Source organism: Schistocerca gregaria, chromosome 1 (genome assembly GCF_023897955.1).
Source record: "Schistocerca gregaria isolate iqSchGreg1 chromosome 1, iqSchGreg1.2, whole genome shotgun sequence".
In the NCBI taxonomy this organism is placed as follows: Eukaryota; Metazoa; Arthropoda; class Insecta; order Orthoptera; family Acrididae; genus Schistocerca; species Schistocerca gregaria.
The window spans coordinates 991,606,620-991,619,289 of NC_064920.1; the positions used below are offsets into that span (position 1 = coordinate 991,606,620).

At 36.6% G+C, this 12,670-nt stretch overlaps 1 protein-coding gene across 6 annotated transcripts in view; it reads right to left on the minus strand.

Moving 5' to 3' along the window:
- Positions 1–3,328: 3,328 nt before the first annotated feature.
- LOC126278249 (arginine kinase) overlaps positions 3,329–12,670 on the minus strand; it is a 403,547-nt gene continuing 394,205 nt past the window's right edge. For 4 of the 6 annotated variants that reach the window (XM_049978262.1, XM_049978270.1, XM_049978256.1 and 1 more), the window contains 5 exons: positions 11,053–11,231; positions 5,677–6,095; positions 5,211–5,345; positions 4,934–5,131; positions 3,329–4,345 (listed from right to left, as the gene is read on the minus strand). In XM_049978262.1, coding sequence (XP_049834219.1) covers positions 4,196–4,345; positions 4,934–5,131; positions 5,211–5,345; positions 5,677–6,095; positions 11,053–11,231 — 1,081 coding nt within the window. In that variant the 3' untranslated portion in view covers positions 3,329–4,195. Of the gene's footprint in view, positions 4,346–4,933; positions 5,132–5,210; positions 5,346–5,676; positions 6,096–11,052; positions 11,232–12,074; positions 12,309–12,670 lie in introns of those variants that run through there. The other 2 variants (XM_049978285.1, XM_049978278.1) reach the window with 2 other exon arrangements.

A 12,670-nucleotide genomic window follows, 5' to 3' on the forward strand; every position in this document is an offset into this window, starting at 1 on the left:
TACTTATTTTTGTATAGTAGTAAAATTATATATCCAAATCCTGATATGTCCTGACAATCATCTTTAAGTGAAAACAACTGCCCCATTATGTTCACAGTTAAATATTACTACATCTCCAACTTCCTCCTGATGGCAAGCCACCTGTAAGAACCAAATTTTGTTGGCATGACAATCTAAATTGATCATGAGGATGATTATACACACTTAGGGTGTCTATACAACAGATCACATACCCCACAATGTGAGTTTTGGATCGTTTTCAACATTGAAGCAGCACCTCAGAATGTGGGAATGACAACTTTCTCTAAAACTGCACAGCTTAGGAACATCTGCTGTTTATATTGATTAATCACTTCTGGTATTGTTTAATCCCCACCATCACTGACATGTCAACTGCAGTCCCTGCCACATCTAACATTTTAGATCATCCATGTGCAGTGTTAGCATTTAATTATTTTAGTGCAAGTCTAATATGAGAATTACCCTTGAAAGAATTACAGATGACGAATTAACTGCTTCTGGATAGCTTAGACCATTTCTCAACCCCTCCCTCCCCACTTCTGAAGAGGGGGGGGGAGGGAATGGTTTCCCAGACTTTTCTCCATCTGTTAAGTGCAATACCTTTGCATTTAGTCATTTATAGTTAACATTCTGCAAGTCTTCTGTTCCCTTCTCTTTGTTACTTTTTGATTAATTATATTAAAATTTTTCCTACTAAGTTTTACTTTCTTTTGGATCTACTATATATAAACTGCTCAGTACTCTACTCTGATCCCTTTGTCAATTACAGTAGATAATAAAAAGATTCAGTTAGTTGAAAACATAGTTCTAACAAGAAATTTGAGTGCTATGTAGTGCAACCAGTGAAATGTCTGGAATTATCCACATACTGCACAGATTTGTAGGACAAGTAGATGTGATTTATGTTTTGCTGAAAATTTTACTTATCACTGATACTGCAGGCCACCTAAAAATTTACTTCCATCAATTCATTATTACAACAGTAAAGAATCTGCTTTTGAAGGCTTGCAAGTGAAATTTAATGTCCTCTTTAAGAAAGTTGGATAGGGTTGAAATTTGTGTTTGTAAATATTAAGAAATATAAAATGAATGGAAGTAGAAAGTCTACATTCTGCATGGAGAGAAAAAACCCATGGAAGTTTTGTAAACAGCCTTCAGCTGCAAAAGATGATTGGTGGTACTGAACTCCGTATCTTCCTTGCATTACTGTGAAAGCCCAGCAAACATTACCCAGTGATTTCCTTTCCTATGGAGTGTGGAAACTTGCTTTTATACAGGTTGTGACCTTTTGATAGCGAAGTTGCTTGAAGAAGATCCCAATGGGGTAAGCAAAGTAGTGAGTCAGAAGTGGAAACTATGGCTTGGCAACCTGTAGTCCATATGGTGCGGAAAAAAAAAAAAAAAACGCCTTGAAAGTTACTGTGGCCTTGGGGTGGCATCTCACATCTCTGCCACAACTAATTGCACAATGCAATTTTGGATACACATGTCAGTGCCTCAGTCCAGACATGTAACCAACTACATGAATGGCCACTATCAAAGGTTGGTAAACGGCAAACTTTACCTTCTAGTTGCCGAACATGCTGCCTGCCACAACACAAATGACTTCAGTATCTGCTTCACCATACAGGCCATTTGGATACCATCAAGTGTTTCTGAACTATGCAGATGGAAATGGCCTCTCCGGTACATCCCATGCTCTTGCAATCCTTCTGGCCTAAACCAACTATTAACCTGTTAACATTACCCCACCTTACCTTTGACCATTCTCTTTCCTGTAAATACTACTCCTATCCAACCACTCTTCCTCCTGACTCCCCTATGTTGGTATACTCACTCTCCCTTTTCTTTTTGGGCAGCCACCATCTTCCTCACACTACCTATTTTCCACTACCACCTCATTGTGTCCTTCCCTGCCCCTCCCCACTATCAGCTCAGGCAACTGCTTTCAATAATAAAGTATCAGTAATCACTCTTGCATTTTTCTGTGAATGCATGTGCTATCAATGCTCAAAGTGGACACACACAATTTATTTGCTACTTCACTCTGCAGTCAGCAGATGAATGGAAGCTCCCACTTCAAGGTGTACCCACACCTCGAGCGATCGTAACGTGTTTTAGCTTTGATCATATTTAGCACAGTAGTTGGAATCATCTTTGTTGGATCTTGAACCAGGGGCGGTCACATCAAAAGAACCCAGGGTGCTTTATGTGATTTCAGATAAGTTGGTTATCTTGTAGGGCATCATGTAAAGGAGAGTTCTTTTGAGAACTGATCTTGTTAAAGTTAACCTTGGCTGATTTCCTCTTTGGATCTTTTAGAGCAGCAATAGCCGAGATAGGTAACTACTGAATGGAAGTAGAGCTAACAGTGTTGGTAATCTCCTGGCTTCATTAAGCTACAGTGTTGTGTAGGCACTGTTTTCCCCACACGAGATCAATATTCACCAGCAGAATACACAAGAGTTAGTGCAGCAGGACTAGAAAGTACTGGCATATACACTCCAACAGCTTCTGGCAATCTTGCAAAGTACTTTTATTCTTAAAACATTTCTCAGGTAATGTGAACTGTTTGAAAGCCAGATGCAACCCAGAGTGATTCCTTGATATATTTGATTGTTATAGAGTACTTCAATTCCATCAAAAGTACTGTGTAGCTCCCTTTGAGATGGGCATTCATACATATTCCATACATCATCCCACACTGAGGCAGTGCACAAATCCCTGAATCAATGCCCCAGCTTAACAATGATGGAAGTGATCCATGAAGAAAAAGTGGAATATCTTAAATTTAACTTGACTCTCAGACTTGGAGAGAGTAGTAATGTTCTGGCATTAAAGTTTTATTAATAAGAGTGCTCTAAGAATATTTGGCAAATGTCTCTGAAAGACCTCATTTATTTCAAAGACTTGGATACTGTGTTGAGCAACATTACTTCCGGCAGTGCTCCAGACTGCGCTATTCAGAGGAGACAATCAGAGAAATTTACACAGCAACAGTCAAAACTAAAGTTGAGCTAAAAAACATTCAATAGTTGTAGCTCATCTGAACAACAAAACTATGATAAATATATTCAATGAGACAGAACATTACTTGCAATAGTACAGTCTCACAGGCCATCTGCATTGTAGTTCATGTTTAATCCTTACTTTCCCAAAACATTGTTTTGTTCATATTAACCCTAAGGTTATGTACTGTGCATCAAACATTAAAAATAAAAAATAAAGAGCTACAAGCTAACCTGATGAAAAATTTACCTGGGGAAAATGAGGGTTACATGGAGCAAGGTCTAAATATGTACAGAAATGTTTTGTAGCAACGACTTTATTCATATTTGTTCACTGAACAGTGGAATTGCACCAGCTGTTTTGTTTTGGGAATGGTAATTTTTGTGCAAACATGTCTTTCATTACAGCTTTTGGTTTGTTTAATGAATGGCAAAAATATATTACTTTCATAAGGACTAGAAGCATTACACTCAGCTGAAATTTTCAAACAAGCCCTTAGTGGCTAAAATATATCATGTGGTGAACACATTACATGAGCCAAGAGGGAGCAGAAACACTTTACAGTAAAGGATGAATTTCACCCCTAGTGAACTATAATCTATTTATTCAAAACTGCTGTTACAGCTAATATGTTTTTACTGTGGTTAAACATCCTTCAACCTCTTACTCCCTTTTACTATAAGGCATAAGCAACAGCTTATCTAAAGCCTTTCTATGTGTATTTTTACAACTCAAAGACTCAGAACTGTGACAAACCACTGTTATTGCTGTTAAATGAGATATATTTAATAGTATCATCACTGTAGTGTTTATTTCCAATGTGTGCGTTCATTATTTGCAGACAAACTTGCAAATGAGAATACAGCATGAGTATCTTAACTAAATCATCAATACAGCATTATACAGGAAAATCATTTCTAACAGCAGCAATTATAAATTATAATACCATACAACAATTTACAAAATACTGATGACCAACATTTCTACTTCCCATACCAGTCTTATGATTGTATGAAGTATGGGAAGATTGATTTCTTAAGATTAAGGAAATGTAAACGTACTGACAAACAGCACTGAGCTGTAGACACGTCCTTTAGTATGGGTACATGGGAAGCAGAGTGGATGTAAAATATTTTTCTGTAGCGATTAGTTGGTCCACAAATGTTTACAGAGAGCCTTCAATCTTAATGAGCTCCAGGATGCCATCATTCATTTCCTTCACAGCATCATACTCTGTCAGACCCATGCGCCTCTTGTTAGAAATGTCATACACGCCACCCTCAGCCTCTGTGTGCTCACCACGTGTTCCACGGACCTGTGAAAGGATAATTTTTTTATTAGAGTCTATACAAATTTCCAGAAGAAAATCTTTTCTTGTGTGCCGTAATGGGCCAGATGTTCTGCAGACAGTAACAATCTTAAACAGGCCCTGAGTATGCACAAAGTACAGAAGTCAAATAAGTTGTCAAGTTATACTAGAACATCTCAAAACAGCTAAAAGACTCAATGGTGCAATAGATGCTCGCCAAGTATTTTTCTGATTTAAGTTTCCAGAGGAGCAGAACTTGTGAAAGCACCACAAAGTTAACACACCACACCACAAAACAGCTCTAGACGAGCAATTTAAGGATGTTTGTGATAAACCACGCAGCTTCTGATAAGGAAGCATGCATTTTAAAATTGTACCACAGGTCAGTTAGCTTTCATTCTATGCATCGATTAATTTTATTCTGATCAGCCAGTGCGTAAAAAATTTAAAGGTGCCTGCATTTGTGAGCCACTAGGTGCCCTTTTTTAAGCACTTACTGTCATACTGCTACCACATAATGCAGCCCCCTGTAACCCTTTACATATTTTTGAAATTCTGCAAACAACTTCCTAGAAACACACACACATTCCTTACCTGGAGGTTAAATTTTCCAGCAACTTCTTCCAGCTTTGACCTGTCAGCTGCAAGTTTTGGCAGCTTTATGTGGACAGAGGCACGAAGCGTTGTTCCCAGGTTGGTGGGGCAGAATGTGAGGAAACCCAGACGGTCATCATGTGAGAAAGGAATGCGCTTCTCAATTTCATTCACAGCATGTACAAGACGACGGTAAACCTGAAATTCAGAAGAAAAGTTAGTCACTTTTTCACAACACATTTATCTTATTTAGAGTTCTTCACTGTATTTGACAAACCTGTCCCAAATCGCCACCAGGCTGCATAGAGATGATTCGGAGGTGATCTTCCTCATTGCACCAAACCAAGAAGGTCTTGTTGTCATTGTGGTAAATACCACGCCCACTGGGCCAAAATCTGCATGCATTGGCAGCCTGTAACAAAGTATTTTTTATTATTATTATTCACAATGAAGAAAAGGATTACTCCAAATTTCACCTACGGCAAAACATTTTACGAAGTGTTAAAAAATCTGAGATTAACTCAGAGCTGTGCAAATGAATTGAAATAGTGTTATCAAAATGACATCTCATTAAAATAAGGAAATTTTGCAAATTTGACAAATGTATTTCAATTCCAGTCACATAAAGCATATATAGTACAACTAGATTATTTTTCACCACTGATACCACATTCAGAATATGATGCTTTTGAAGTATTTATGAAGAGTAAAAAAAACAACCACATAAAACTCAAGTTGCTCACCTGCAGGAACCTGTCACCCTCCTTGAACAGGAAATGGTCATCAATGAGCTTCTGTTGCACTTCCTTGCTCATGCCAGTCAGAGGGTAGAACTGACCCTTGAGCTCACCCTCCAAACTAGACAGTGTGGTGGAAACTTTCTGCTCCATTTCTTTGTACTGTGCCTCTGTCAAGCAAGGGTTAAATGGGTAGCCCTGCATGGAGCGACCACAGCGGACACGGGTGGAAATGACATATTCACCGTTGGGGTCCAGGTTGGCCAACGTGTCGACATCACCGAAGTTCTTCGGTGGGTGCTTATCAGTCTTCTTGAAGCCACCATGGTAGTCCTCAATGATGGGGTCAAACAGGTCAGCAAAAACGGTGTATGCCTCTGCATCAGGAGCATAGATACCAACACCAGAGTCATGATTCTCGAGACCTGGGAACAGGAAAGTCCATTAAACTTCTTTATGGTTTAATATCCACAGCTGACACTTTAATGCTACTTATGCAATTAACATAATTTATTCTCAGTTCAAAGTTTCTCACTTTATTAACAGCAAATTGTTCCTTTCCCAAAGATACAACGGAATACGACTTTAAACTAAGAAAAATGCTACGAGTAACTGTCATACACACAATTCTGCACTTTAAACGCTCTTTCTTTCATTGTTTTAAGGTAACTGATTCACTGTTAACTGAAATTCTTATAGCTGAACTTTTCATATTTAATATCTTTAAAAATGTAGATTGTGCTAGAATGAGTTTTTCACTCTGCAGCGGAGTGTGCACTGATATAAAACTTCTTGGCAGATTAAAACTGTGTGCCGGACCGAGACTAACTCGGGACCTTTGCCTTTCGCCAGGCTGTGGCTAAGCTATGTCTCCATAATATCCTTTCTCCCAGGAGTGCTAGTTCTGCAAGGTTCTTAGAAGAGGTTCTGTGAAGTTTGGAAAGTAGGAGACGAGGTACTGGCAAGGAAGTAAAGCTGTGAGGACAAGGTGTGAGTCCTGCTTGGGTAGCTGGGATGGTAGAACACTTGCCTGCAAAATGCAAAGGTCTTGAGTTCGAGTCTTGGTCCACCACATAGTTTTAATCTGCCAGGAAGTTTCGTAGATTGTGCTGCTGTTATATCTGGGGATTGTCTTATTTTCTTTGATACACTTAACACACTGTCCTCTTAACTATATCCCCTAAATGACAATCATTTCAGGCTATAGTGTGCTGCTTACATGCTACAAATGCTGTTTTGCTGCCACACATATCTAAGATCTCTAACTCAAGCAGTCCTATTTCACATCAAATGACCCATAGGTCTTTGCTCTCATTTCACAGATGTTTCTGACAAAATAGTGCAAAAAGTACATACTGAGAAGGTTAAAATTTTTTTCCAGATTTTAAGAAAACTGCATTTAGGAGGCCATTTTGGAATGTTGGTCACTTTTCACAAACTATCATTGAGAAATGGTGGCTTAGAAGCTTATGACCACTAACTTCATCATTCAATATGTGTCACTGCAAAGATTGCAATCAACTGCAACATACAATCATCAAAATTCTGAATTAAGCACATTTTGATTTATCATTTTCAAAAACATACAAAAGCATGCCAAATTAAGATAAGCATACAAACTAAGTAACATTTTATCTTTTTTTCACACACAATGATTTTTAGTATACTTGCAGAAAATATGAGGAGGCAAAATCTGAATTTAAAGTTTCTAATTATGTAATAAATTGTCACCAAATAAAAGAACAGTTTTATAGTCTTGTGGTTTTTTGCAATTTTAGGTTTCCATTACAACTTATTACTAGCTCAAAAGTCCTACGGACTGGCACTGAATCCTGAGCTTACCAGTAAAACAGGTAGTGTTTTTCCTCTGAAATTTGGTGGACACTTTAGCAATTGGTATATTAGCAACATTTTTTTTTTGCGCAAAGGTGTATCTTAACTGAAATATTAAGAATTTACACAAAATGTTGGTTCGGGAAAATTATGCATTTTTATGGATTTGGTAAAGCAATAAATGTTTTTGAAGCTTGTAAGAAACTTATTAAATGGTACAAATTATAGGTCTCAAAGTCAAACAGTTCAAGGTATAAAACATGACAAATTGCACAGTTTTTGAAACTTTAAAAATTAGTAGCTCGGAACTGAAGGACCAGAAAAGTTTTATTTGGGATTTTTAATACAAACAAGTACCATATTATCTTTGTACAAGAAATTAACAAAATCTTGTGATTCCACAAAACAGGCTGTTGATGCTAATCTTTGTGTAACATCCTGTACAACTGTTACATCTCTTCCATCACACAACTTGCTGGGGATGGAAGCAAGTTGTTACCGGTAATTATGAAATTTCACTATTTAAGTATGCTAACAGAACAAGACAGGTGCCCAGAATACATTCTATTCAAGTCCCATTGCTTAGCATTAAAATTCCAGAATCAGGAGTGCTGCATGTTTGAGAGGAAATTGTGCCTGGAGGACATGGCAGTGCTAAGTGTACAGATTGCAACAGTTAAACGAAATAACTTCAAGAGAGATTCAGCAAATTTCTAATAAAGAAAAACTGCAAATACTTACGTTAGTTGCAACTTCATAGGGTAAAGGAAAAATTCAAACCTTTTGTAACTGTATACATGGTAAAGAAATCATGGGTATTATTGACAGAAGATAAAAGTGGTTTCACAAAGTTTTGTAAACTTGACCGAAAACAGTACAGAATGTCATAACTATGTGTGTATGTTATTATTGCCAAATGTAAAACTACCAATTAACACTGAAGACGTAAAAGAATTACATGTAGTTTTGCAATCTGAAAAATTAGGAGTGCATGCTATGTTGCTGTTTTCAGATTGAAGAAAATTACCAGCCTATTTTTGACTATGTGGAACCCTTACATACATTGGATAAATTAATGAAGATGGTCTATAATGGATTTTCCAAAAAACTATACATTTTTATTTCAGGATATCTGCACAAGGATTTCACTGGCAGAATATTTGAGTTACTTTTTGTCCTTTGGTTATGTACTATAAAATAGAAGATTGCATTAAGTCAGTGTTGTGCGAGTGTGACGAACACATTCTATGTTTTCCAGAGAACTACTCTCACCTACATACTGGAACTAACAACACATCCAACATGTCCTCTACTTCAATGATGGCAGTTCAGCACAAATTGAAATCTTTAAGTACTCCAGAGATTTGTCATTACAAGTGCAAACATGGGGTAGCTGCTGAATGATTCTTTTACCACCTTTGTGAGAATGATGCATGTGATGGAGAAGTTGGTACTGAATATTTAACCACAGAGCAAGTTCACAGCACCCACATGATTTCATGTCAAAAAGGTCTGTTAACATTTGATGGAACTCATTTCAAGAATATTTTATTTTACAACAGAGGAGATAAAATTCAAAAATATGTTATGCTATTTGAAACTGTTTCTAGTATTCCTTGGACAAAAATTGAACCATATTCACAAATCACTGAATTAAATCCATTTTGTTGGCAAACATTCACCACATACTAAATTCATACGAATTCATCTTTGACATCAAAAGGTGTCTACAACTATTAAAGACAATAGGTTCATCATAGCTATCTGCAGGATACTAATGGCTTGGAAAAATTCTGAAAATCAATGCCAAAGATGCATATGCAAAGATCAAATTCATGAGACTTAAGTATTTTGTGATTACCTGCTCTTAGTGCAAGAACAAGCACCAGTCAGTTTCTGATCAAACAATATTCTCTATTGCTAATGTATTTACCATAGGCCTACTGACTGCCACATGCTTAGTGACCGTTGCACACAGCAATACTTAAGTTCTGTGTGTGTGTTTCTTGGTTCATACATGCCAAAATATGCTGACAATTATACACAGTTGAACAAAGCAAATTTAAGCCTTTTTGAGGTATGTTCCAGCTGGAGTACCCAGATACCAATACACATATTTACAATGTATTGCTAAGGTGTAAGTAAAATGAGCAAATTTAACACTTCATTTGACACACTTGCTATAAAGTAGCATAAACTGTTAAAAATTGATAGAGAAATTTTATAGTTTCATCAATGTTAGCCTGTACATCTACACCCATATTCTGCAGACCACAGTAGATTGCATGGCACAGGTACATCCCATTCTATCAGTTATCAGGTCTTTTTTCTTGTTCCATTCATCTATGGATTGCACGAGTAGTATATGCTTATGTGTGTCTGTGTGGTGTAATTTAACCAGTCATGTACTCCTCGAGTGATATCTAGGTGGAAGTTTAAAAGTAATTTACAACCACTTTTCGACACTAAGTACTCTTTCTGAGTATAGTTTGTTTTTATCTTTAAGAGTGTGCTAGTTCAGTTCTTTGAATATGTGGCACTCCTGCTGGTCAAACAAATCTTATCATTCATGCTGCCTTTCTTTGTGTTCATTCATTATCCCCCATTACTCATATCTGCTACAAGACCCCCCCCCCCCCCCCCCACACACACACACACTTTGCAATGCTTAGTATTTAATGACTTCCAAATTGCTATGCACATTCTTATTGTTACATGTTAAAAAGAACAGACAGTCCATATATCACCAGGTCAATGTTTTACAACAAACTGCCCAAATATGTCCTGTAAGAGCAAATATTGGCTATGCATTCCAAACAAAATTCAAGTCTTTTCTTGTAATTGTCTGTTTTCCCTTAACTACTTCTGAACTTTTCAAATTTACCTGCCCTACACTAAGAAACCAAATCATACCAGACAGCAAAATATGGAAGGTGTTACATGCTATCAAGTTTTTGCAAACAGTGAAAGAAGCAATTTATTAACTGTTGAGTGTGGAATAACCTTTGTTGAAAAACAAACATTGTAAGAAGCAGATAAAAACCTTTTCAAGTACTCACAGAAACTTACTACCCAAGTTTTACCATGTATACACTCTTCTATTTACTTAAATTTTATTATGTCTTAACCTTTGTAGTTAGCAGGTATAAAACTTCTAGACAATTGTGATATATATTTACCTTGTACATGACATCTGCAAAGTCATGTTTTGATAACATCCACAAAAATGTAAATAAAAAAATCAATGTATAGATGGCAGTGACTGGTGTGAAACAATAGAGGCATAATGAGAATGTCAAAGGTTACGAACTGGAAAAAGATGAGTTGACTATCCATGAAGATTTAACAATTTTCTGCACATTTCACTACCACTGCACTGTTCTTTGTTGACTAGCATCATCAGTTATGGGAAAGAGAAAGAGTGACTTGATCAGATAGGGAGGTCAGTGGCAGCAAAGTGAGGTATATAATTAGGCAATCCTGGAAGACCACCTCCTGGCACGTAAGTTTGATATTTAGCCTGTGAGAATTTTGGATCTCCATACTCACCAGACTGAATGCAGTCTAGCAGTGTAGAACCGAAGGAGGGAGTCTTCTTGGTTTTGAGCTTGTCAAACACTTCCCTCGTCAGGTACTTTTTCAGCAGAGACTTGCTGTCTGAGGCTTCCAGCTTCTTGAAGCCAGCCTCCAGTTTCTCCAGTACTGCAGCATCAACCATGTTGCTCCCACTGCAAAAGAGTAAACAAATGTAAATAACACTGTACTAACTGCAAAATAATGTACAAATATTTACTTGTTGAAGAGAAGTAATGCAACACCGCATCACTTTCCAAACATTGGTGACGACAAACTAATCGAGTTTAACCCGAGATACAGGTTTCTTGCCAACAACGGTTCCATATTAAATAGAGACCCTTGTGTCATTGGATTCCTGCTCTTGTTTAGTCATTTACATTTCGGGCAGTATGGATAGTTTTAGGCATTCCTTGAACGTGAAATTAATTTTTATAATGAAATTAATTTTTGTAATGAAATTAATTTTTGTAATGAAATTAATTTTTGTAATGAAATTAATTTTTGTAATGAAATTAATTTTTGTAATGAAATTAATTTTTGTAATGAAATTAATTTTTGTAATGAAATTAATTTTTGTAATGAAATTAATTTTTGTAATGAAATTAATTTTTGTAATGAAATTAATTTTTGTAATGAAATTAATTTTTGTAATAACATCTACGCATATTTCAAAAGTTGTATTACATGATGATAAACTCAGCGCATTATTACCCGTCAGATTTATCTGTACATCGTCAGATAATGATGGGGCATTTACTTTTCGAAACTACTTCCAATGCCGAGATCGACAGCCGACACTTCCTACTTTTATCAGCACAACATCCCAACATACGGTATTCAGAGGTGGCTAGTGACATATGTACATTAAAAATAATTTATTCTTCTAACTACTAACAATTTTCGAACAATTTCCATTTAGTCCGCTAATTTAAAACACAGTCAAGTTTCAACATGCTGCTTAACAATTCCGGTAATTGTGCTCTTGCGTTTCTTACCCTTCAATAAAATCAGCCATTTTAGCACATGAACTGCCCTGCAATAATAAAATGTTACTAACAGCGATACCGACAACTCCAAGCAGTTTCTGTCTATTTAATATAGTTACCGGTAACGTCCCTATCGCATTCACACATAGATTCGCACTTCATTTTGCTTAACACTACCGCAGCACAGCGCCACATACCTTAACACTAACAGCGAGCAACAAGAAAATTACAGTCTTTGATCACAAACTCTAGCCATTGTTGTTGAGCCACCATTAAAATTATTGCATTGAACCTACACACATACTAATTTATGTCTGATTGTACCATAGTAACATACCGGCAATTAAATTATTTGCTATAATTAATATGTATCTCAAAACAATGTTAATTATTTATTCTTTAAACTTGTGCAACAGTAATCTTCCGACATCTGGGCAATGTTCCAGTATTACTTAACGGAAAATTACTTCTAATAGTTTTACAATTTTTAACGATTTTATGGAAATCTAATGAAGCCATGAGTGAAGATTAAAGCGAAATCAAATTTCTACAGAACTGCAAAATTCCTTTACACTAAATACGGATGGAACTATGTCGCCATGATT